At 41.8% G+C, this 26763-nt stretch overlaps 1 protein-coding gene across 1 annotated transcript; it reads right to left on the minus strand.

Annotated features, from left to right (window-relative positions):
- Window positions 1–5896: 5896 nt before the first annotated feature.
- zgc:86896 (uncharacterized protein LOC415190 homolog) lies at window positions 5897–25427 on the minus strand. The gene is made up of 10 exons (XM_060902123.1): window positions 25220–25427; window positions 24736–24816; window positions 24365–24469; window positions 22935–23157; window positions 18736–18843; window positions 16121–16327; window positions 8575–8650; window positions 8232–8425; window positions 6247–6337; window positions 5897–6054 (listed from the first exon to the last, which is right to left on the minus strand). Exons 1-10 carry the CDS (start codon window positions 25410–25412, stop codon window positions 6049–6051), a joined length of 1284 nt encoding a protein of 427 aa, XP_060758106.1. The 5' UTR covers window positions 25413–25427; the 3' UTR covers window positions 5897–6048.
- Window positions 25428–26763: the final 1336 nt, after the last annotated feature.

The raw sequence follows: 26763 nt of genomic DNA on the forward strand, positions 1-26763 counted from the left end.
TTGTTATAATAAATTCATTTATTACTGAAACTGTGTGTTTATTTGTGTTCCAATATCTTTGAAGTCCCCAATCTCCAAGAATTCAAAGGTGCATATGATTTATGTAATATGATAAGTGATCATAATAATTTGGAATATACCATAATTTAGCTGTTTGGTAATTTATTATTAAGCGCCAAAATTAATGGTATTAATTAATGAGACTGATTCCATGAGTGATTTAATGATAATATGAGACTGATTCAATGAAAATGATTAAATGGCATGATTCAAATGAGACTGATTCCATGAGTGATCTAATGATAAAATGAGACTGATTCAATTTTAATTATTAACCTTCAGATTTAATGAGATTGATCACTCAATTACCCAACTGCACCTACAGTCTCATTTTTTTATATCAGAAAAAACTATCATTTTAATGGGGTGTGTACACTTTTTATATCTACTGTATATTAATTATCCTCCTGGTGCAGTAGATTTATAAATTGTAGCAGCAGTTTCTTGAAGGTTAACTCAACTACGCTGAACTAAAGTATTTCTCAGGGCATGTTTGGATTCAGTATAATCCATGTTTCATGGTGAACAATGTGGTGACATCATAACTATCATATACATTGAGGAAATATCTTTTACATTGTCCAGTTTTATATTTTGCAATGTGTGTAAATTCCACACATTTCCACACTGAGACCATCTGGCCTCCACTGGAAACCTTTAGGCCTTTGTTTCAGTCATTGTTAGGAACCTCATTAACATATGGCACCCCATGGTGGGATTACCTGCTGGGGGTCCGACTGAGATGCATTGTGTCTCTTCCATCTGATAACCTGGTCACTATACATGTCACAGGGTCTTGGGGGTTAAAAACATATACACTATACAATGAATTACACAGGCCTTTACCATCATCCATCATGCCATCGAGAGATTCTTTTCTATCACGCATACTATGCCTGTGAATTTGTAATCTGCCTTCATTTCTATTTCACTGTATATTGCATATCACCATTTTGTAGAAGAAACCATTTGTTATTTTTTACCTAATTGCTCAGTAAGGGATAAAATATTTCAGTAATATTGACAGATCACAAAGGGACTATAGGCCAAGTTTACATTAGACCGTATCTGTCTCGTTTTCTTCGCGGATGCACTGTCCGTTTACATTAAACTGCCTGGAAACGCCGGGAAACGGGAATCCGCCAGGGTCCACGTATTCAATCTAGATCGTGTCTGGTCCGGTGCTGTGTAAACATTGAGAATACGCAGATACGCGGATACGCTGTGCTGAGCTCTAGCTGGCGTCGTCATTGGACAACGTCACTGTGACATCCACCTTCCTGATTCGCTGGCGTTGGTCATGTGACGCGACTGCTGAAAAACGGCGCGGACTTCCGCCTTGTATCACCTTTCATTAAAGAGTATAAAAGTATGAAAATACTGCAAATACTGATGCAAATACTGCCCATTGTGTAGTTATGATTGTCTTTAGGTTTGCCATCCTTCCACTTGCAAGTGGTAAGTGATATGCGCTGGGATCACACACACAGCGGCTCAGTCCCGAATCATTGCTCGTGCACTTCACTCGCGCGCTCTGTGAGCTGCGCAGGGCCGGAGTGCGCACCCTCCAGAGGGCACTCGCTGTTCAGGGCGGAGTGATTTGGAGCGCAGGATGCCTGCGGAGCCGAGCGTATCCGTGTATTGGCGTTGCTGTGTGCACGCAAATCGTGTATTGGTGTTGCTGTGTGCACACTAATCGTTTTAAAAACGTTAATCTGATGATCCGCTGATACGGTCTAATGTAAACTTGGCCATAGTCTCTGTGTTACGTCATATTTGTACCCCAGTTAATCAGGAAGTCATGGATTACAGCTTGAAAGTTCCTACACATTCCAGTCAACTCAAAAATGTACAATTAAAAAGAGAAATATGCTTCAGTTACATTGCGTTCACTTTGTGTACGTCGGTGGAAATGGGAGCAGGCTCAATGAGTAAAAAAAATCATTCAAATCTTATTCAGCTCCAGCCATTTAACTTTTAGTTACCTTTTGTAGACCAATTCTTACCAAATGCAAATTTAAATAAACAAGACCGTCAATAACGACGTAGTTCATTCTGGCCCTGCCTAGTCCAGAAGGGACAATCTAAAATGGGCCACCTTGCACAATAAATGTTGCAAGCTATATACACTATATACAAGGTATATAGAAGCTGTAGCCACCCTAGGAATACCTACCTATTTACCAGAAAGAATCCAAAACGGTGAAGAATTGACCAAGAAGAAGCGACTTTTGTTGAACTGCTCATTAAGGCTTAATTAGTCCATAACTTCATTAATAATTGTAATTTAGCTAATCTGGATAGAAGTTATATGCACCCTAGGTATCCCTACCTTCATGCCAGAAAGAATCAAAATCGGTGAAGAATTGAGGGAGAAGTGATTTGTGTGGAAACTGTTCGTTAGGGATTGATTAATTACTTCATATCTTCATTATTAATTGCAATTATGCAAATTTGAGTAGAAGCTATATGCACCCCAGGCAGACCTACCTTCCTGCCAAAAAGAATAAAAAATTGGTGAAGAATTGAGAGAGAGGAAGCGATTTTTGTGAAATGTGGACGACGGACAACACATGATGGCATAAACTCATTGCCGGTTGGCCGGATGAGCTAATTTTTTTTTTTTTTTTTAATGCATATGTGCTTTTTGGAATTCCCAAAAGTGGCAAGTTACACCTCAGTGAAACTTAGCAGGCCTAATTTTAGTAGTGAGTCATTTTTCACTGAGATCTGCCAATCAAAATACAAAATGTGTTGTGTTTTCAATAGTAGAGGTCATGGTGGCGACTGAGTTCAAACCAGACTTCCCAGCCACAGATTCCAACTTCTCCACAGACGTTTCCAGCCCAATGTGGTGATATAATCTCTCAAACAGATCCTGGATCTGCTATGGAATCTCTGTCGAATGGGACTTACCTGATTCAGGTCTACTGGAAGCTGATCTGGGGTGTTATATGGGGTGGTAAGGCACCTTAGCCACCTCAGTTGTCTCCTTTTGGAGCCGGACTAGCAGCTCTACTCTAAGGTTCCAAGGTTTTTCCCAAAATTGTCCTCACTCTATCACAAAAAGAAAACCCTGTGGAGGAAGCTTCTTTCCAATAATGACCTTGCTGTGGTGAATGGGCTGGCTGGTGTAGTCTAGAGAACCTCAGTGGGAGTGTAATTCTCCCAGTTTGGCTACAGATCTGAAGGGAGAGGTCAGACAAAGAGTGATCATGAAGAAAGGTACAGAGAAGATGAGTCTGCTCTAGCCGGTTACCAGGACCCACCCACTCCCTGGAGCTATCTGGTGACTCAAAAAGAACAAAATGATGATGTGGAGCCATCTTCTGGACTCACCACCTACAAGATGAAGGATGGGGATCAAGTGTGATGCCTGATGGACAATGTTGCATGTTTTTTTTTTTTTTGCAGTGAATACATACCATTTCCTTGACCATGAATCCTCCAGTCATTGTATCTACTCTCTGCCCTTTCCATTGCCTCACTTCTTCACTTTTATTTATTTATTTATTTATTTTGGGGTTTTTTTGGTGTCATTTTTGTGTCCTTTTTCCATGATTATTATCCCTCCTTGATGTTTCTTTTCATTATGTACCTTGTCTCCTTATTATCCACTAATATTGTTTTTTTTGTATCATGTTTCTATATTTTCTATTTTACAATGACTATTTTGTACATTGTCTCCTTACTTTTCAAAGTTCATTTGTTAGCCATCATCATATTGATTGATGCTGATAATTGATAGGGGTGGAACTCTTGTACAAGCCCTTCGGGCTTCGTTCCCTCCTTGCATAATGGTCTTGTCATATTTTAGTCCTTGTGCAGTCCTTGGTAGTATGGCACTGTCAGAACGGTGGTTTTAAATCCATGTACTTGTAATTGCTTTAAATTGGTGGTTTGCAAAGTTTCTTAATCTAAGGCCTCCTTTGTAAGGAGTGTCACTGTAAAATTTTAAATTATTACATACATACGTACAGTATATAATTTCTATGATTTTTCTGCAGGGCGGCACGGTGGTGTAGTGGTTAGTGCTGTCGCCTCACAGCAAGAAGGTCCGGGTTCGAGCCCCGTGGCCGGCGAGGGCCTTTCTGTGCGGAGTTTGCATGTTCTCCCCGTGTCCGCGTGGGTTTCCTCCGGGTGCTCCGGTTTCCCCCACAGTCCAAAGACATGCAGGTTAGGTTAACTGGTGACTCTAAATTGAGCGTAGGTGTGAATGTGAGTGTGAATGGTTGTCTGTGTCTATGTGTCAGCCCTGTGATGACCTGGCGACTTGTCCAGGGTGTACCCCGCCTTTCGCCCGTAGTCAGCTGGGATAGGCTCCAGCTTGCCTGCGACCCTGTAGAAGGATAAAGCAGCTAGAGATAATGAGATGAGATGAGATGAGATTAGATTTTTCTGCAGCCCCATTTGGAGAACTCTAAAGGTCTTATGTTTTAAATCTCATTAGTGAGTTTGGCTTGATGGAGAAGATCCCAAGCCAAATAGAAAACAATCACAGATGAAATGAAGAAGACATATGGTAATCATTTTTGGTTATGATATGAAGACAACATTCCACACTGAAAAGCAAAACATTCATTGCATTGCTCTTATATCGCTTTATACCTTTACACACTCACCGGCCACTTTAATAGGAACTTGTTCTTGATTCTAAGATCCCTGTTCTTGGCTGCAGGAGTGGAACCCAATGTGTTGTTCTGCTGTTGCATGCTGAGATGCTTTTCTGCTCACCACGGTTGTAAAGACTGATTATATGAGTTGCTATATCCTTTCTGGCAAAAAAACTCGAACCAATCTGACCATTTTCCACTGACCTCTCTTACCAACAAGGCACTTGTTTCCACCCACAGAACTGTCGCTCACTCACTCACTCAGTGTTTTTTGTTTTTCGCACCATTCTGTGTAAAACTCTAGAGACTGTTGTGTGTGAAAACCCCCAGGAGATCAGCAGTTTCTGAAATACTCAAACCACTCCATCCGGCTCAAACCAACACCCATGCCACAGTGAAAGTTGCAGAGATCACAGTTTGATGCATTGTGCTGCTGTAAAGGGATTAGCTGATTACAGATCTGCATCAAACAGCAGGTGGTTGTTGGGGTGTTCCTAATATAGTGGCCGGTGAGTGTACATTACAGTACAGTGAAATTATCTTCTTTGCATATCCCAGCTTGTTAGGAATCTGGGGTCAGAGTGCTCTTTCAGCCATGATATGGCGTCCCTGGAGCAGAGAGGGGTAAGGGCCTGACTCAAAGCCCAACGGTGGCAGCTTGGCCTTTTGAACCCTTGACCTTCTGATCAGTAACCCAAAGACTTCACCATTGAGCCACCACTGCCTTAAGAACGATCAGCAGAGCATGGCTTGCTAAGGATTAAACACCGATTTCACATCAGAAGTGAATGTAATTCCTTGTTGCATTGCATTACAATTTCATCACTGTGTTGCAGCCGTGCTACATTGAAATGCAATCATTGTCCAATGATCAAGTTTTTCAGAATTAATACAAAAATGCCACAAAAGTTTAGGGATTGTGTAGGGTTGAGGTCAGGTCAGGTTAGGGTTAGTGTTCTCCGAGGGTTAAGGCGAGGGTTGAGTTGCCCTGGGTGGGGCAGTTCGAGGAGGAATAGGGATTTGATCTGTATAAGCACTACAATAAGGAATAATCACAACTGATTTCTTCTTTTTTTTATTTGATGACAGGAAAACTTTCTTTTAAAAAAAATCCTAAAACCAAAATATATTTTAAAAAATAATTTGAAAATGAAAGTCTCTGTCCCCATAATATTTACTACCAAGCAATATTTTTTTGGCTGAGTAATAACAAAAATGAAAAATTACAATATAACATGTTTATTTGGAATAAAGTGTTGGTCTTAAATGATATTTCTGAGCACAGCAGCAGAATGACACTGAGATCTTTGGTGTGGTGTGATGTGGTGCGTATGTCGGATTGACCACGAAGCCCGTCTGCCTTATTAATGCGTTTTCAAGGCTGTGAAGAAGAAAAAAACAAACACAAGCATAAAACAGAAAAATTAGTCAACAAAGATGTCAAAAGTTCCATTTTAACGTGTTGCAATGTGGAATTGTACGGAAAATACACACGTTTTCCTGATTCCTCCAGAGTAAATCAGAGTTAAAATGGTGACTAGGAAAATGTCTATGTTTTGTGGACATGCAGTACCTTGAATTCCCAGAGCGCCATGGCTCCATCCAGACTCACACTACTGAACTTTTCCACTTTGGCCTTGGTTCCCTGTACCACACACAGCTGACTGTAGGTCAAACAAGACACGATGATTCTTAACATGACATTTCTCCAATCAAACATGCAAATATAATAAAAATAGTCACAAATACAGTACGTATTACAGTCAAATCTATACAGAGATATGGAACTACATTTTGAACAAGCCACAAATGAATACTGTAGATTGACTATTAAGTATGACGTTCGTTAACATATTAAGTTATATTATATGGACACAAGTGTTTTACTGGGAAATACACCATCATGTTTTTCATATGAGCTTCATCCGGGACATGGAGAACCAAAACCGTGACATAAATCTCTATATGTCACTCGTGAGAAAATCAATGAATTGTTTTGATAAATTTGGGGACTTTTTGTTTGTGAATGTGTCGATATAATAAAAAGAAAATCACAGGCTGGCTTGAAGATATGAAGTTTATCTTCTCGTGTTGAAAACTGTTTGAAATACATCATGGATCTGAGTGACATATTTAAATAATATTGGCTGGTGTTGAGTGGTATATCAGATATATTCCATTCAGCTAGCATGATACTGAATGAGTTGAAGATGAGTAGCTGAATGGAATATATCTGATATACCATCAAAAAAGCCAGCCAATATTATTATTATTATTATTATTGGGGCGGCACGGTGGTGTAGTGGTTAGCGCTGTCGCCTCACAGCAAGAAGGTCCGGGTTCGAGCCCCGTGGCCGGCGAGGGCCTTTCTGTGCGGAGTTTGCATGTTCTCCCCATGTCCGCGTGGGTTTCCTCCGGGTGCTCCGGTTTCCCCCACAGTCCAAAGACATGCAGGTTAGGTTAACTGGTGACTCTAAATTGAGCGTAGGTGTGAATGTGAGTGTGAATGGTTGTCTGTGTCTATGTGTCAGCCCTGTGATGACCTGGCGACTTGTCCAGGGTGTACCCCGCCTTTCACCCGTAGTCAGCTGGGATAGGCTCCAGCTTGCCTGCGACCCTGTAGAACAGGATAAAGCGGCTAGAGATAATGAGATGAGATTATTATTATTATTATTATTATTATTATACATACACATTTTTTTCAGGTGTTCAACGCATCTTTCTCTTTCAAAATTCTCTCAAAATCTTCTGTATTTAACAAAGCAAACCTAATGGCCATGTTTGTTTACAAATTGTCCCAGTCGCTCGCTAGCACAGAAGTTTTACGTCTCCGATGTGTGATGTCATGTTGTCTTGACAACCATCCAATATCGTAAACCATATTCAACGCTCATTCTCCATTGGGTAGAGTGACGCAATAGACATAGGTTAAGCGATATGCTAACAATATTGCATGCTATCAAATCAAATGAATGAAACCCACTAGAAGGGAATAGAACACATGTTTTTATTCTATTGAAAAAGTGTCCTGTATGTGTAATAATTCCTGATATTTCACTCCGACATCACTCCAAGTGTTTTTCTGCTGATTAAACGCGCCTTGTCAAAATGGCGAACCGGTTCAAAATTAAAATTCTTTTGATTAATTTATGTATTTTTTGTGGATGTGTCAATATAATATAAAGAACATTACACGATGGCATGAAGATATGAAGTTTATCTTCTTGTGCTGAAAATATTTTCACTCATTTGCTTCACTCACTCGTGATATATCCATTCACCACTCAAAGATAAACTTCATATCTTTGCGTAACCATGTAATATCCTCTATATATGTTCACGTTAAACAGTATCATGGCCATGACATAATAATAGTAATGAAATTCTTGGTTTGTGGCCTTGAAATATTGGATTAATGGCCTCACAAGCAGACGTCAGACTTCAAAAACGTCTTGGTCGATTGACTACATTTGGGAAATTTTTTTTTTTTAGATTGTTTTGTCTTTGCATCAAGTTAAATTAATTTAATGAAGCAGGCTTTATGTTTTCTGTCCCTACGTGATGCTGTTCTGGTGTAGAGTGTCCAGCTCGTTGTTGTCCTCTTCGGTCGTGGCCTTTTTGTCCAGGTTGCGGAAGTGCTGCATGGCCGACATGCTGTTTTTGGACGTCTGCTTGGCGATGCCCAGCTTTCGCACAAACTCCAACTTGCCAGGTCCCTTGTAGGAGAACTGGTAGGGACAGCAGTCATGGCCCTGTGATTTACAGAAAGAAATCAACACCATGGTCTATCAAAGCCATTGCACACCTTCAAATCTATCTATCTATCTATCTATCTATCTATCTATCTATCTATCTATCTATCTATCGAGTCGTTCTGATTCATGCTAACACACAGACTTACCGCAGCCATAATCTCCGTCTCGCTGACGTACAGCACACTGAGCAGTGGGAGATGTTCTGTAGTCAGCTGTGTAACCCTGCATAATGCATTTAACACATATAAATAATAATTACCATGACCTTTCAGTTACTTTTTACTATTTTCTAGATTTCTTTACTTCATACTGTACCACACATCTTTTATGTACAGACGGCTCCGGAAGTATTGGCAGCCTCAGCAAAGATGGCCAAAAAAGTGTGAAAAAAAGTGTTTTTGTAGTTAAGTAGAAAGTATGAAAGAAATCTAACTTTAAAAATATACAGTACCAATCAAAAATTTGGACACACCTTCTAATTCAATGTTTTTTCTTTATTAATTAAAAGACACTTCATGTCTTAAAGTAATGATGGACATCATTTCTCTTTACTTAGTTAAACAGTTCTTGACATAATATGGATTACTACAGTCCTGGTATTGAATAGGGCTATTTTATGATTTGCATTTTTATTATTCACTATTTACTGTTTGATCTCAGCCACATTAAGGAGGCAAGAAATTAACTTTGGAAAGAAAAAGGCACAGCTGTTAATTGACAAGCATTCCAGGTGACTACCTCATGAAGCTGGTTAAGATAACGCCAATAGTGTGCAAAGCGTCATCAAGGTAAACGATGGATACCTTGAAGAATCTAAAATATGAAACGTTTTGTTTTAATTTTTAACACTTTTTTTTTGGTCACCACATAATTCCACATATGCTCCAGATGTTATTTCATAGTTTTGATGTCTTCAGTATTGTTCTACAATATAGAAAATACAAAATACACAAAAACCTATGAATGAGTAGAGTAGGGGTGTATAAACTTTTGACTGGTACCGTATTAGACTGGTACCAAAATCCAGAATTGTGACACCCAAAGGCATTTTTGAGACAAAGTCGGCAAACAGTCTTATTTTGTCAATTTGGGTGTGCCGAATTCAAATCTGCAATATGTAAACAGTATATATGAGAGTTTTTTTCTTTGTTGTTTGTTTTTTGTTTTGTTTTGTTTTAAACGGGGTAAAGCCTTTACAAAAAACAAACAACAAAGAAAAAAACTCTCATATATACTAACCCTGATTAACCTGTATGGACCCTTTTCAGTCACGTGACCTTCGTAAACGCGACCGCCATTTTGGACATGTAGTGGACTTCGGCTCAAATCGGTTTGAATGCAAGGAAGGCGACAAACATAAAAGAAAAAGGAGCGAGATGCAGAAAACTGTATTTACTAGTTTACTGTAATTATGATCTGGCAGCTATTTACACCGGATCCAGTGTAAATAGCTGCCGGAGCCAACGTCCGGCCAGGCCGCAAGCGAGCGCGCGCCGGCTCCGCGGCCGCCGGCTCCGGCCGGGCCGCGAGCGAGCACGCTCCGGAACCTCGGACGTTGGCTCCGGCGGCTATTTACACTGGATCCGGTGTAAATAGCTGCCAGATCATAATTACAGTAAACTAGAATGGAATGTTAACAGCAATGTAATGCTTTTTCTGGCTAATTTTATTTGTCTTACCTCCAACAAAGTGGTCACTACACAAGCAGTGGTATGCCGCTATCCATCTTCTCCGTCGGTCAGCATCTACCGGGGTCCGATAAAATGATAACCCTTGCCTTGTTTGTTGATGGTTACTACATCCAGGTGCACAACAACATAGTGGCATGATGGAAGTCTTGCTGAAAATAAACACTTTCTTTGCTGCCGTTCCTCAATGCTGGCTGTGGTAAACTACTGGTAGTACACGTCCAAAATGGCGGCCGCGTTTGTCGTGACGTCACGTGAAAAGGGTCCATACCCTGTACGCCCCCACATTTTGTATGCTGCTGAATCTGTCCTTTTTTCAGTAGCTTTGTATAAACAATAACCGCTAAATGTAATGCAATGTTATGTAAGGTGATCGCCGAGGCATTCTCACTGTGAAAAGTAAGTCACATGTACATGGACTGGCATTTAATGTTGTATTTGTTCCTTTCTATTTGTTTTTTGTCTGTTCATATTCTTTTTGGGGGAATAAAGTCAGTTTAAAAATGCCGTTAAATGCATAGGCCTATAGGCCAAGTTTAATGACCTTGAGGTTATCAGAGGTCATATGTCGTTTTACAAATGAAAAATGAATTCAGCACCCAAACATTTAACAAACAAGGCCATTTGCTAACTTCATTAATCATTTTAGTACATTTCATTCCTTAGAAAGCTGAGAAACTGGGTTCAGCTGAGACGTTTACAGGCCCAAAGTTCAATGACCTCTAGAGGTCAACAGAGGTCAGATAGAGCTCGGCATATTGCAGATTTGAATTCGGCACACCCAAATTGACAAAATAAGACTGTTTGCCGACTTTGTCTCAAAAATGCCTTTAACTCCTTAAATAAGCACTTTTTTGAATTTTGGTACCAGTCTATACGTGTCACAGTTATTAGAAATACGTGTGAACAAAATGCAACTAAATACATGATACTAGACTGCACAGGAACACTAATGGTTTTAACGCTTTCCAGCAGTACACTAGCGTTCCATTCTGCCGACACAATAAAATCAACTTATCAGACATTTTCAATCAGTATAAACAAATGAATTATTTTATTGCCGCAAGTCTGTTAATAGATTAGTCAGGACGCTGTTGGGTTTTTCTGTGTAGAGAATCGTGACTCTGTGTTTAGCTGCTGGAGAGCAGAATGATGGGAAAACGGAGGGATGTGAGCCCCCTGCTGGACAAACAAATCGAACGTTTCCACAATGACATTGGTACAAAAATAAAATGGTCTCACATAGCCAGAATCACTTCATGGTAGACGCCGATAGATGATTTTGGACTTTCCGGGGGTCAACTGGTATGCGTTCCAGCCCCTTCTGTCAGAAAACATGAGAGCCAGGGAGCTACCTTGACAACCAAGAGGGCGTGGCTTCCATCACGGAATGTTTGGTTGCATTGAAAATTGCTGTGGGTCAAGCACCGGATGAATTCATCTGTCACAACCATGAAGGCATCCGTGAGCATCCTTGAGGCACATGTGAAGCTTACGTGTGCTACCAGGGTTTATGTTAGCATTCTGTCGCAACCATTGAGCTCAAAATGTTCACAGAACAACATTCTGCAGAAAGTGAAAAGTTTGCCTAGAGCAGGGGTGTCAAACCTGATCCATAAAGGGCCATGTGGCTGCAGGTTTTCATTCCAGCCATGCAGCAGCACCCTGATTTGGCTTATTCAATCAACTGACACACCCACCCTTTAATCAAGGGTGGGTGTGGCTGCAAGTATTTGACTGTGTGAAGACAGTTCAGTTGATTGAATTAGCCAAGTCAGGTGTGCTGCTGCATGGCTGGAATGAAAACCTGCAGCCACAAGGCCCTTTATGGATCAGGTTTGACACCCCTGGCCTAGAGGGTGTGGCTTATTTTGTCTTGCCGTGGCTATGCCGTACTGCAGCCTTGAAAACTGTACACACTGCCGTCATTGCCGTAAGGCCGTATGTTGCTATAGAGGATGTGCAGTCACGTGACCCGCACGTGTGTACTCCGCCATATTGGACGGCATCAGGATTGTTTACCTTGCGCGAGCGTAATGGATCCAGGGAGTAATCCCCAAGAAAATTCAGAAAATACCCCATCTACATCGCGCGATAACTTGTCTAAGTTTGTTCAGCATCTTGAAGGTGACGTGAGGCAGCGTTACGTGGAAAAGTGTTCCAGGTTGGGGATTGCAGATCCGTACAACTTGCCGCAATCCTTGTTCAGGGAAATTCGGAGCTGCGGTGCCGGCGATTTGCCCAATCTGGCCTACCACGACATTTACAATTTTCTCGTTAATCGTGAATCGTGTTACACTGGCAAAGCCCTCAAAGCTTACAAGAGCCTGGAAGCTTATAAATATTTTGTTGCGGGATGCGTATCCCAACTATACCTCTGGAAGGTTCCGAAGAAGAATGTCTACTTGATAACCTCACGGGTAAGTGGCATTAAGACGTTTATCATAAAGAGACTATGCAGGACGTTTTATCGTAAGAATGTTCGAAATCTAAATTCAGTTCCAGATAATGACAGGGTGTGTAAATATGTATGTTTTTGTCTGAAAAACAGTAAATCAGAAAGCTGCGCACATTTGCGAGGAAGCTGCGCAAATGTGCGCAGCTTTCTGATTTACTGTTTTCTTCTCATACTTGTACTTCCTGTTTCGTGGACTGTAACGGCATTTGCTCATTTAGTAATTTTAATACGGAATTTACTCTGATGAAATTATTCAGACACTCCAACGCCCCCCCTAAAAAAAAAATAGGATCTGCACGATTCAGCCGTGAAAAAGGCGGCATCCGCCGTTTGCATCCCTGTTTAAACCTATTTTAAGCCGTTTGCATCCCTGTTGGTCCCCTTCTTTTTATATTATATGTTTCTCCTATAGGCCAGATTATTCGTAACCATGGCCTTAACTTTCATTGTTATGCTGATGATATTCAAATCTACATCACTATCACCCCTTCCATAGCCTCTGTTCAGCTGCTCAGGACTTGCATCACTGACCTTAAGCAATGGCTGCATAAGAACTGCCTTAAACTTAATGCTGGCAAAACGGAGGTTCTATTAGTAGGTACCAAAAGACAGGTTCAGAATTTCTCCAGTTTTACTATTGACGTAGATGGTGTGTCTATTTATCCTTCCCAAGTTATAAAAAACCTTGGCGTTATCTTTGACTCCACCCTTACGTTTGAACCCCATCTTAAACTAATTACTAAGAATGCTTTCTTTCACCTCTGCAATATTGCTCGTCTCCGCCCTTTTCTTTTGGAAACTGATGCCAATATGTTGGTCAATGCATTTATTTTTTATCGTCTTGACTATTGCAATTCTCTCTTTTATGGTCTCCCTGCCACATTGCTCAATCGCCTGCAGTACATTCAAAACTCAGTAGCAAGAGTCCTCACACTCACCAAGCGCACTGCTCACATCACTCCTGTTTTACAGCAACTGCATTGGTTGCCAGTTATCTCCCAGATCAAATATAAAATCTTGCTGTTAACCTATAAAGCTCTTCATGGTTTCGCTCCTTCCTATCTCTGTGAGCTAATTCATTTGTACTGTCCCTCCCGCTCCCTCAGATCTTCTGTCTGTGGACTTCTGACTGTTTCTCGTTTTAAATTGGCATCTATGGGTGGCGGCGGCACGGTAGTGTAGTGGTTAGCGCTGTCGCCTCACAGCAAGAAGGTCCTGGGTTCGAGCCCCGGGGCCAGCGAGGGCCTTTCTGTGTGGAGTTTGCATGTTCTCCCCGTGTCCGCGTGGGTTTCCTCCGGGTGCTCCGGTTTCCCCCACAGTCCAAAGACATGCAGGTTAGGTTAACTGGTGACTCTAAATTGAGCGTAGGTGTGAATGTGAGTATGAATGGTTGTCTGTGTCTATGTGTCAGCCCTGTGATGACCTGGCGACTTGTCCAGGGTGTACCCCGCCTTTCACCCGTAGTCAGCTGGGATAGGCTCCAGCTTGCCTGCGACCCTGTAGAAGGATAAAGCGGCTAGAGATAATGAGATCTATGGGTGGCAGATCATTTAGTGTTGCTGCTCCTAAACTTTGGAATTCGTTACCACAATCGCTTCGTGACTGTTCCACTCTCTCTTCCTTCAAAGCCAACTTGAAAACTTTTCTCTTTACCTCATACTATTCTTCCTAATTTTTTTTTTTTTTTGGTGGTAACTTTTTTGTAAAGCGTCCTTGGGTTTGTGAAAGGCACTATATAAATTTAACTTCTTCTTCTTATTATTATTATTATTAAACTCATAGGTTAACCGACTTTAACCGGCTAATGAGGCTCGGTGGTCGGTCAAGATTTTTTTTTAGTTTTTGCCATCCCTACTATGGATTGGCCTTTCAAAGGCATATATGAGCCAAAAAGATAAAACATTGTCATAGACTAGGCCAGGGTAGTAGGGCTAGGCATAGCCATTTTAAACGTTAGAGATCAAGCGGACTGACGGCCACAAACACTATTCTGTCTAGTTTCTAAGTATGCAGTTATCATTCAATCCAAAAATCAACTTAACAGGTGTACTAGGAGTATTGAATTAGAAGATTACACCTACCTGATATGAAGTGTTCACTACAAATTTGGCTGGTAGAACTGGGGTACCAGTTTTCTCTTCGCACAGCGACACCCATTTTGTGCGTCTCTCCTCGTCTGCGGGGAATCTATAAAATGACAGGCCCTCCTTTTGGCCCTGTCTATTGGTACAACCAAATGCTGAACAAGATATAACCATTCTCGAAAGATCTACTCCCACACACTTGATAATTAGAACGGGTTCGTCTAAGTTCTATGCGCGGCCTTGCCGTCCAAGATGGCAGATAAACAAATCACGTGACCTCGTGACGTCACGCGCACGCTATCTATACATCGCTGCCGTCACCCAACTAGCCTCAACTGCAGAGGCTACTGCCGCCCAGCCATCATTAACGTCAGCAACCATAATGGCATCCATCGTTGCTGGCAGTGCTTCCGGCGTCTACCGTCGCAGCCAATGTGGCTTCATTTGCATATTTACTCTGCCTAGATTTATGCGACGGATCACCTCCAAAATCTGATGGAAAGGCCACGGTAGCCCTGGTCACAGTTCTCATGGATCAACCGGCTATGTGTCAGCTTAGCTTAAAACACTGTAGACAACTGCCACGCTACAGTTATAACATTTAAACTTAGTAAGCTAGGTAAAAAAAAAAAACTTACGAAACACTGCGAATTTTTAAAGTTCCGAGTGTCTACTTTCATAGGAGCGATTAACCATTACTGTGAATTCAGTGCTAAACCTGGGCACCCCTAATATGGCGTGCCAAGTGTCACCGGGCCTATTTCGTGGACGAAATGCATTTCGTCCGATGAAATTGAGAAAATGAAGACGAAATTATAAAACACCGTGATGCCTTTCGTCCACGAAATGCACACATCAATTTTCATTGTGTCCACGAAATGATGAAGACAGTATGTCATTTCGTGTGTGTAAAATCACAAAATGCATTTTGTCAATCACGGGATGCATTCCCTATCACGAAATTCATGGTGTCAATCACGAAATATATTTCGTCCACGGAATGCATATGATGCATCACGAAATGAATTTCGTCAATGACAGAATGCCTTTTTTACATCAAGAAATGCATTTCGTCCATGGAATGCATATGGTGCATCACGAAATGAATTTCTTCAATGACAGAATTTCGTCTTCATTTTCTCCATTTCGTCGGATAAAATGCATTTCGTCCACGAAATGGGCCCGGTGACACTTGGCACCCCATACCCTAAAACAGGCGGAAATATGTTTGGCTCTGGTAAAATGAGTTAAAGTAACCACAATTACGTTTTTATAATCCATCTTTACCCAGGGTGCCAACATTTTTGGAGCTGACTGTATGTTACACATTTATTTAACCTCAAAACATGTCTTGCATGTTTCTTAGAGGGAGGCATCAAGTAAAAATGCACTTAAGGGAAAGAAAATGACACTCGTGATCTCTCTGGGCTGTAGCTGTAAATAATTAAGATTGGTTGTTTACTCTTTGCCCTGCGGGGCGTCAGCGACGCTGATGGAGCTGTTGTGGCTGACCCAGGCCAGCGTGTCTCCGGATGGAGAGAAGCCGACACTGTGCACCCAGCCACCGCAGTCTTTATGCTCCAGGAGCATTTCACCAAATGGCATCTTGGCTCCCCATGGAGTCGGGCCAGGTCTGTCCTCGATTTCCTTGATATATGTGGAAAAAACCCTGAGAAAACAGAAATAGTGTATACCTAATCAGGGTACAGAACTGAAAATGATGATTTTGTGACTCATGAGCATGGACATTTAGCATGCACTACACTACCAAATGTTTTCAATTCAATCCAAATGTATTTGTACAGCAGCACATTTTAACAATTGTCCCAAAGAAGCTTTCAAACAGAAATCTGGGTGTAAATTTAGATTCAGAGGCAACCATGGAGAGGAAATGAGGAAGAAACCTTTAGACTCAAAATGGAACCCGTCCTCTTCTGGATGACACACGGATAGTGGGATTATAAATCACTACAAACTGTTTGTTTGGAGTCCAAAACACAACAACATATTTTAATTGTTGTTTTAAATGTTTGTATTACTTTATATACTGTACATACAATGTTGTCTCAGGTTGCCAGATCTGTCCAATGGTAAATAACTACAGCTCCAAAACCTGAAAATCCTATGCTTTTCACTTCCAACATTGTTTGTGTATGTATTGCACTATTGATTATTATGGCTTCGCTGTGCTTTCACATACCGGCCATTTGCGTACCCATGAGCCCTAAATGTTTGCTGTTAACAAACAAATGTGTTGACGAGTTGTAAATCTCGGCAAGGGTTATTCCAGAACGTTATTTTGTGCTGAGACAGTTCTTCGGCTAACCACCAAGCTTTCTGTTTGTGCTGGAACTGTGGGTTTGCCAACAGCATAAAACACCACTTGGCTCATTTTATGATGCTATTTTAAAATTGTTGATATTTTAACATACCCATTAAAACACGATTTGTGTTTTAAATAACTTTCCAGCAAATGTGTTGGGAACGTATTCATTTCTCGATGCTTGCAGTGTCCTCTAGAGGCTTCTATGGTTAAAAGATACAGTCTGAAACTGTTTTAGATGAAGATTAAAATCTACAAAAGAACAGTGTGCTTTAGCAGGACAGTGATTGTGTTTTTGTAAATAGGCAGTGACTGGAGCTTTGAGATTAAATATGCCTGTACGTGCTCAGGGTATAGACGACTCTAAACAACTCGACAAAACTGGATCTATCATTAAACTAGAAGGGCACTCGGTAGAGTTCATACCTTCACCAAGCCACATATTATCAACATCAAAATCAAATCACTTGAGCCTAGGATAATATTGAAGCTGTACACCAAATTTTATCAAAATCCTTTTACTACTTTTTGAGTTACATTGGGAACAGACAAGAAAAATCCTGGATTTTTCCTGGATCTGGATACATATATGGATCCTGGATCTGCATACATATCCAGATTTGTATCAAAATCTAGTCACTTGTTCCTCAGCCCATGGCTCACCTTCCCTCCAAATTTCATCCAAATCCATTCATTACTTTTTGAGTTACCTTGGGGGAAAAGCAAAAAATGCTGGATCCGCATACATATCTGGATTTGTATCAAAATCTAGTCAATTGTTCCTCAGCCTATGGTTCACATTTCAGCCAAATTTCATCTAAATCCATTCATTACTTTTTGAGTTACACTGGGAACAGACAAAAAATACTGGATCTGCATACATAAGGTATCTGGATCCTGGATCCACATACATATCCAGATTTGTATCAAAATCTAATCAATTATTTCCTGGCCCATGGCTCACCTTTCCTCCAAATTTCATCCAAATCTGTTCCCTACTTTTTGAGTTACATTGGGAAAAGGCAAAAAATGCTGGATGTGCATACATAAGGTATCTGGATTCTGGATCCACATACATATCCAGATTGGCATCAAAATCTAGTCAGTTGTTCTTCAGCCAATGGCCCACCTTTCCTCCAAATTTCATCCAAATCTGTTCCCTACTTTTTGAGTTACATTGGGAAAAAGCAAAAAAAAAAATCCTGGATCCACATACATATCCAGATTTGTATCAAAATCTAGTTGATTGTTCCTAAGCCCATAAGTCACCTTTCCTCCAAATTTCATCCAAATCCATTCATCACTTTTTGAGTTACCTTGGGGGAAAAGCAAAAAATGTTGGATCTGCGTACATATCTGGATTTGTATAAAAATCTAGTCAATTGTTCCTCAGCCTATGGTTCACGTTTCCGCCAAATTTCATCCAAATCCGTTCATTACTTTTTGAGTTACACTAAAAAAAGTTACATTCAGTTACATTGGGAGCAAACAAACAAACAAACAAACAAAGCTTCAACATAAGCATCGATATGGAGCTTCACCAGAAAGCACCCGACCTTCTCAACACATATTCAGGTGCCTATTACAACATCCAGGGAAAAATAATCTCCAGGAATTTGGTCACACTGAGTCAGCAACCTTGGTACAGGAGCTATCGGTGGAATGTGTGTGTGTGTGTGTGTGTGTGTGTGTGTGTGTGTGTGTGTGTGTGTGTGTGTGTGTGTGTGTGTGTGTGTTTGCAGAGATGGTGTGACCTGCAGTGGAGATCGGCTGATCCGGCTGCCAGCAGGATGTTATTAGGATGCCAGTCCAGACTGAGCACGGTCGAGCAGATCCCTTTCTTTATGTGCTTACTGAGCCACCTGCACAAACACACCATCATCAACCATTAAAGGTCTTAGGGATCAGATTAAATGTCATGTGGATATGTAAAGGGGTTTGATATGGACTTATACAGTACAGTATTAAGAAACCGTTTACGATTGAGCGAAGAGAGTGAGGATTTAGATTTGCAGTTTGTTTGATTCGAAAAAGGAGATAATATACACTTCCCTTAATCACCTTGTAGCTCAGTATAAAGTGAAAAGAAGGAACATCTCATCTCATCTCATCTCATTATCTCTAGCCGCTTTATCCTTCTACAGGGTCGCAGGCAAGCTGGAGCCTATCCCAGCTGACTACGGGCATGTCACACTTAAACTTGGTGTGCCCTGGCTGATCGACTACATTAGGAACTTTTTTTTTTATTATTCTCTTAAACATCAGTTTTGGCTGTAACTTAACTTTTTCCAACATGGACACTCTTCAGGACAGAGGAGTTTACTGTTTGTTTTTGTCTTATTAACTTCAAGAGAGAGAAGAAAGAGCGGCTGGTGACTGAACTACTGCTTATAGCTGTTACAAAGCGAGAACAGGAGCGCACTTACTCCATGGACGTTCCACAAAAAAACTAAAAACTGATTTTAAAAAAAGGATGATGTTCTATTATTCAATAAATTAGCTATTTTGATAGGGTGACCAGACGTCCCGGTTTTACCGGGACAGTCCCGATTTGGGGTTGTGTGTCCCGAGTCCCGACAAAAGTCTGTCGGGACACGGATATGTCCCGGTTTTCGCCACTCGCGACGTTTGCGACTGAGCAGCGTGGGAATCATTAGCGGAGAAATGTCTGCATTTACTATTTTGATGAATTGACAGGAATCACAAACTTTCCTGGTTACTGCCCCCTGGCCCTGTGGCATGGGTGTTTATTTAGCCACATTATTCCAGACAACAGAACGTGTTGCCATGCAACAATAAAATAAACATTAACTAGCGTGAATGTTCTTTGTCTAGCAGCTAGCAGCAGTAATGCCGCAGCAATTATGCCGAAAAGAAAATGTACCTTTTCCAAAGATTTACAGGGCACCTACCCCTTTCTCCGAGAGGTGCAGAACAATGCGCACGAAGCCGACTGCACACACTGTAAGTGCTTTGTTCTTGTACTGAGTTGGGTAGCCTATGCTGCAAATGCTGTGCGCTCCTGTGGGGGCTTTCCTCGGGCTGTCGCCCCTCTCCTCCTTTACTGCTGTTTTGTTTGAGTGTATATTTACGGAAGCCGCGAGAGGCCCTTCATATAATCTTTTTTTATTCACCTTGTTATCCCGAGATAACGACATAATTAATTCAGGATCTCGAGAAAACAACACAACTAATTTGAGATCTTGAGAAAACAAAACAATTATTCCGAGATCTCGAGAAAACAAAACCGTTATTCCGAGATCTCGAGAAAACAAAACAATTATTTCATGATCTCAGCTGGATCACTGTATCTCCGTCGGTAGAGACGAAGCCGGGCCAGTCTTCTGCGGAGGTGCCGCGGACTAATTTTGAAATGATCCCTTATTAAAAGACTTAATGCAATCTCTCCCTGTGTCAACCCCTGATCAAAATATTGCCTTATTATGTGATCAATTATTCCAGACATTCTAATGACCAAAGTTGCGTCTATACAGAATGAGAAATAGCCCCAAAGTCAGCATATCACAAGTCTCTTGGCGCACCTGAATGAACCATTTCTCAGCTGTTTACTCGAGATCATGAAATAATTGTGTTGTTTTCTCGAGATCTCTGAATTAATTATGTCGTTATCTCGGGATAAGGTGAATAAAAAAAAAAGATTATATGAAGGGCCTCTCTCGGCTTCCGTAGTATATATTCTCAAATCACTTGTCTCTTTTTTGTTTCTGTTTAACATACCATTCTGACAGTTTGGCCATATTGCTGTGTTGAACAGCTTGTTGCACCTTCCATTAAAGTGTTCACTTTTGTACACATCTTCTTGCTTTATTCATTCAGTTGTGGGGAATGGTTAGTAAGGTTGATTCTGACCGAGGCTATGTTGAGGTCACATATCTACTTTTTAAGTTCATGCTATAGTGCATACAATTTTAGAGATATAGCCTACATGTGCATATGCATTCTTCTTGGTGTTCTCACAAACAGGTGAAATAAATCAGTGTAAATGTGGCCTATGGACATAGCCTGGCCTATTCTCAGCCATTACAAAATCTGTTGTCTGACCATAATTTAACTGATCTGTATACCACTATGCTACTAGATAACAAAATGCCTGTTTGCAGTGATGGGAATAACGGCGTTAGAAATAAACGGCGTTACTTTTTTTAGTAACGAGTAATCTAACTAATTACTTTTTACATCGTTATAACGCCGTTCCCGTTACTTACAATAAAATACTATGCGTTACTTTATTAAAGCTGTTCTCATCTGGCACGCTGCTCGCTCAGCCTTTCTTTACTCTGCTTTAGTGTGGGGCGGGGAGACACGAGACAACGGCACAGTAAGCCAATCAGAGTAGATTTGGACAACATACGTGGGTAGGCCACGCCTACTGCACGACTGCGCGCTCTTTCAATCGGAAGACACAGCGATGGCGAGCGGTCAGCCCAGCACTGCGCTTTCACACTGGAAATACAGCCATTACTTTTCATTACTTGAAATAAAAGGCAAGAGTGTTTACGTGCAATGCACATTATGTCGAGGAACAAAGCGTTTGTCCTCGTCAGTGGCCAGTAATTAGTAACATAATTTTAATAACTACAAAAATATGTTACATTTGATAGATGTCTTATCTCACATTGTCCCACAAAAATATTAATATAGTGTAGATAACATTGCTAATTGGTTCTGTTAAGTGTCCATTTCAGTCATTAAACACATTTAACATTCACTTTTATTATGATTACACTAATTGAATTTGATTTTTTTTTTGAGGGGGAACAAAATGTAACGGAATAATTACTTTCTCTGGTAATTAGTTACTTTTATGACAAAGTAACTCCGTTAGTAACTCAGTTACTTTTTGGGAAAAGTAACTAGCAACTATAACTAATTACTTTTTGAAAGTAACGTGCCCAACACTGCCTGTTTGTTTTATTTCATGTGAGATGCTGATAAATGTGAGCTTCAACAAAATGATAAGAGCACCTCTCTGAGTGTCACGTTTACGTAAAAAAAAGGTGTGCGTGCACGAGCACGGTCGCACGCAAAAGTGTCCCGGTTTCAGACTAGGGGAATCTGGTCACCCTATATTTTGAGCCAACTGGCGTGAAAGAGAGAAATAAAACATTTTATGACATTCTGTTCTCATCTCATCTCATCTCATTATCTCTAGCCGCTTTATCCTTCTACAGGGTCGCAGGCGAGCTGGAGCCTATCCCAGCTGACTACGGGCGAAAGGCGGGGTACACCCTGGACAAGTCGCCAGGTCATCACAGGGCTGACACATAGACACAGACAACCATTCACACTCACATTCACACCTACGGTCAATTTAGAGTCACCAGTTAACCTAACCTGCATGTCTTTGGACTGTGGGGGAAACCGGAGCACCCGGAGGAAACCCACGCGGATACGGGGAGAACATGCAAACTCCACACAGAAAGGCCCTCGCCGGCCCCGGGGCTCGAACCCAGGACCTTCTTGCTGTGAGGCGACAGTGCTAACCACTACACCACCCACATTCTCATCTCATCTCATCATCTCTAGCCGCTTTATCCTTCTACAGGGTCGCAGGCAAGCTGGAGCCTATCCCAGCTGACTACGGGTGAAAGGCGGGGTACACCCTGGACAAGTCGCCAGGTCATCACAGGGCTGACACATAGACACAGACAACCATTCACACTCACATTCACACCTACGCTCAATTTAGAGTCACCAGTTAACCTAACCTGCATGTCTTTGGACTGTGGGGGAAACCGGAGCACCCGGAGGAAACCCACGCGGACACGGGGAGAACATGCAAACTCCATACAGAAAGACCCTTGCCGGCCCCGGGGCTCGAACCCAGGACCTTCTTGCTGTGAGGTGACAGCGCTAACCACTACACCACCGTGCCACCCACATTCTGTTCTTTTAAAATAATATTCCTGATGTCTGTGTGTGTGTGTCTCACCAGTCATTTTCTTTCTCGAAGTAACACACTGAGATGAGTTTGGCTCCACTTCCAAGAGCGAACTTGTTCTCCAGAGGTGACCACTTGACACACGTGGCGGCTCGGTTGATGCGAACGAGGACGAGAGTCGGCTTCCAAACGCCGTCCTTCAGGGTCCACACGTAGGCGTTTCTGTCTGAGGCGCACGTCACGATACGGTTCGACTCTGGGGCCCAGTCGATTCCTGAAACATCATTACAACAGGACAGTAAGCATGTATTGGTACACTGTCTGTGTGTTTTTCTGTTCATCTGTCTATCCAGCAATTTGCCTGTTTGCCTGGTCATCTGTCTGTCTGTCTGTCTGTCTGTCTGTCTGTCTGGCTACCTGTCTTTCTGTCTGGTACTCCATCTGTCTCTCTGTCTGGGAATCTGTCTAGCTGTATGGTAATTTGTATGTCTGTCTGTCTGATTGTAAATTTGTCTGTCTGTCTGTTTGGCCACATGATTGTCTGTACAGTGATCAAATTTCTTTCTCTTTTTCTGTCTGTCTCTTTGGTCATCTATCTGTCTGTTTTTCTGTCTGTTTCTTTTTCCGGTCTGTGTGTTTGTTTGTCTGTCAACCTGTTTGGTAATTTGTCTGTCTGTCTGTTTGAACATCTGTCTGTCTTTCTGTCTCTCTAGCCACCTGTCTGTCTGTATGTCTCGTTATCTGTCTGACTGGTAATCTGTCTCTCTCTCTGTCTGTTTATCTGGGAATCTATCTGACTGGTAATCAGTCCATTTGTCTGTTTGTCCGTCCATCCGTCTGTCTGTCTGCCTGTCTGTTTAATCACCAGTCTGTCTGTCTCCCTGCCTGGACATCTGTCTGTCTGGATATCTGTCTAACTGGTAATCTGTCCGTCTGTCGATCCATCTGTCTGTCTGTCCATCTGTCCATCCGTCTGTTTGTCTGTCTGTCTAATTACCTGTCTGTCTCTCTGCCTGGACGTCTGTCTGTCTGTCTGGTTATCTATCTATCTGACTGGTAATCTGTCTGTCTGTCCGGCCATGCAGCTGTCTTTTTTCCCATCTATCTATTGATCCACTTTAAATTCCATGTGTGCAATCATGTCATGATTGTAACACAGTGTATGCTGTGTATAGTGTGTACGTATATAATGTGTGTGTGTGTGTGTGTGTGTGTGTGTGTGTGTGTGTGTGTGTGTGTGTGTAGAGAGAGAGAGAGAGAGAGAGAGAGAGAGAGAGAGAGAGAGGTGAATGCTGCTGTGTTCATGTTCAGAGTGTATTTCTAACCCAGCCCTCTCTGCAGGAGTGTTTGTTTTGTGGGTCAGCTGTGTGTGTGTGTGTGTGTGTGTGTGTGTGTGTGTGTGTGTGTGTGTGTGTGTGTGTGTGTTGTATTATCAGTGAGTTAGTGACTAATGGAGCAGCCAGTTCCTGCTTTTCTGTTACCCGTGATTCGCCCGCTGTGCTCCTTCAGCTCATGGATTTTGCTCCACTCCTTTCCCTTCTTCTGGTAAATGTTCACTACACTGCCGTTGGGGCTGATGGCAATCTCTGAAAGGAAGAAGCAATGATGATGATGATGATGGTAGTGATGATGGTAGTGATGCTCTCCGGTTACATGCATTTATGTACTTAAACGCTCTCTCAGTTCTGCTAAAGTGGATTGTGAGGCTGCTTTTAGGAGGTTGAGGGAAAGTAAAACGCTGAGTGTTCATGGTGGAACTTTGCAGAATCGGATTGTGGATGTAATGGATGATTATTTAGGATGGATTTGGGCTACAGAGTGACGGATCTGCGGCTGATGTGTTTGTACTTACGGGTTCGGTCTTTGTTCCAGGCGTGACAGGATAGAGGCTCCAACCCAAAGCTGTACAGAGACATGTTGGAACAGAGGAGTTCTGGAATGCAGGACACACACACATACACACACACACACACACACACACAGTACAGGTTTTTACAGAAAAGCTCAAAATCAACAAGAGGTAAAAACAAGCTCCAGGTAAAGAAAGTTGTTTTTTTTGGTAAATAAATTGCTGTGCTATATCTCAACGTGAGCATTAATCACATCAGTATTGACGTGAACACTGCACTGAATCTAACCATATTAACATTATACATACATATATATCACATTAAACAGAGACATGATTTCTTGATTTCTCCTCATCACACTTATGCCACGCTATACTAAATAAAATAAGCTAAAAAAAAAGCAAAAGATTTTCTCAATTTAACCCTTGATTCAAACACAACACTAATCCATCTACACATTTACATGCATATAAATCAGAGGTTCACCTTTCTCCGAGTCGTTATATTCAGCCCTGAGGTGCGTGGCGAGGCTCCGTGGACTCTGGGCAGTCAACACGAATGCAGCCGAACACTGAGACGCTGGAAAAAACCACAGAGTGAGAGAAGAGGAGGAGGAAGAAAAGGGTGTGTCTGTGTACTGACTGAAGAACAGCACCTGAGTTTGTCTAGATGAGTTCATACAGTAATGAATTCCAGGAAAAGTCCAAACTGAAACACAGTAAACATGTTTATACTGAAATTATTGTGTTGATGATGTATTTCTGTAAGAGGTTAGTGATTGCGTATTGTAATGAAGTCAAAATTTCGTCCCAGAATGCAACAACACCGGGTCGATCCTCGGGAGATACTCGACACGGCTAGCTGACATTCGCGTTCTACGAGATGACAAGAAAGATAAACATGAAAGTTACAGGCTTAGAAGCCGATCTGCTTGAAAGGATGGAATAGACGACGAGGCAAGAAATTTGGACTGACGAAAACACTAAAGCGCCGCTGCATCACTCTTTAGTGGTAAAGATGAAGAAAGGGCTGAATCACACACACTGCACCGTTATCAGGAAGGCATTATAGATAATGTAGGAAAGTATTTAAGCTAAAATAAACATTTTCTAGTTATAAGTAACTTAGACTTAGACGCTCCTGCGTCTTGTGACGCATGAAGCAGTCACAATTGTCCAGCACTTTCAGTCCGCAGCCAGTATTATTGCATCTTTCCATCCTCTACCAACTAGTTGCAAATCTCTGTCAATTGTTTGGCACCAGTTCATTTTCGGACGTCCCCTCCGATGTTGTCCCTGGGGATTCCATCATAGAACTTGGTTGGCAAGTCATGTTGGCGGGAGTCTAACAACATGTCGCAGCCAGCTCAGTCATCGTTTACAGATGATCGTGGACACTGGCTGTTGGTTGGTCCGAGATCTGATTTCCTCGTTTGTGATGAAGTCGCTCCGTCTGATGCCCAGGGTTTTTCGGATACGCTTGCTGTCAAAGGCATCCAGCTTCTTTCCTTGACTGATCTTCATGTGCCAAGTCTCACAGAGGGTAGAAAACACATTGCTGTTGCAGAATCGCATCTTAGTTTTGAATGAGAGGTTCTTACTCCTCTAGATCTTGCCAAGCTGGTTGAATCCAGCTGAGGCTTTCCCCACTCTACAGTCCAGTTCTTTATCCATGTTTCCCTTGCTGTTAATGGAGCTCCCAAGGTATGTGAAGTTGTCCACCACCTCCACTCCATTCTGGTCAATGTTGGTGGTGAGTATGTCCCATTCAGCATGTTCTTAGTCTTTTTGGCACTGATCTTGAGGCCAATGCTAGCTGCTGAGGTGCCGGTGTCACCCACAAGGGACTGTAAGTAATGTGAATCTTCATATTATACTTTATCAAAATGCAGTATTTGGATGGTGGTTGGTTCTCAGGACAATCACTGATTGCTATGAGTGGAACAGATACAGCCGTGTTGGAGGTTTTAACATGGTGTTAAACATTACTGAACTTTATTACACACTCTTGTCTTGGACGTGTACAGGTAG

Source organism: Neoarius graeffei, chromosome 20 (assembly GCF_027579695.1).
Source record: "Neoarius graeffei isolate fNeoGra1 chromosome 20, fNeoGra1.pri, whole genome shotgun sequence".
Taxonomy (NCBI): Eukaryota; Metazoa; Chordata; class Actinopteri; order Siluriformes; family Ariidae; genus Neoarius; species Neoarius graeffei.

Excerpts from the sequence above, each read along its gene's own strand:
- zgc:86896 (XM_060902123.1), bottom strand. The coding sequence starts at position 25,412 with ATGAACTCATCTAGACAAACTCAGGTGCTGTTCTTCAGTCAGTACACA. Across the intron at positions 8,651-16,120 it reads GACGCCCCGCAGGGCAAAGA|GGTTACACAGCTGACTACAG; the intron begins GTAAACAACCAA and ends TGCATTATGCAG. Across the intron at positions 6,338-8,231 it reads CTACACCAGAACAGCATCAC|TCAGCTGTGTGTGGTACAGG; the intron begins GTAGGGACAGAA and ends TTTGACCTACAG.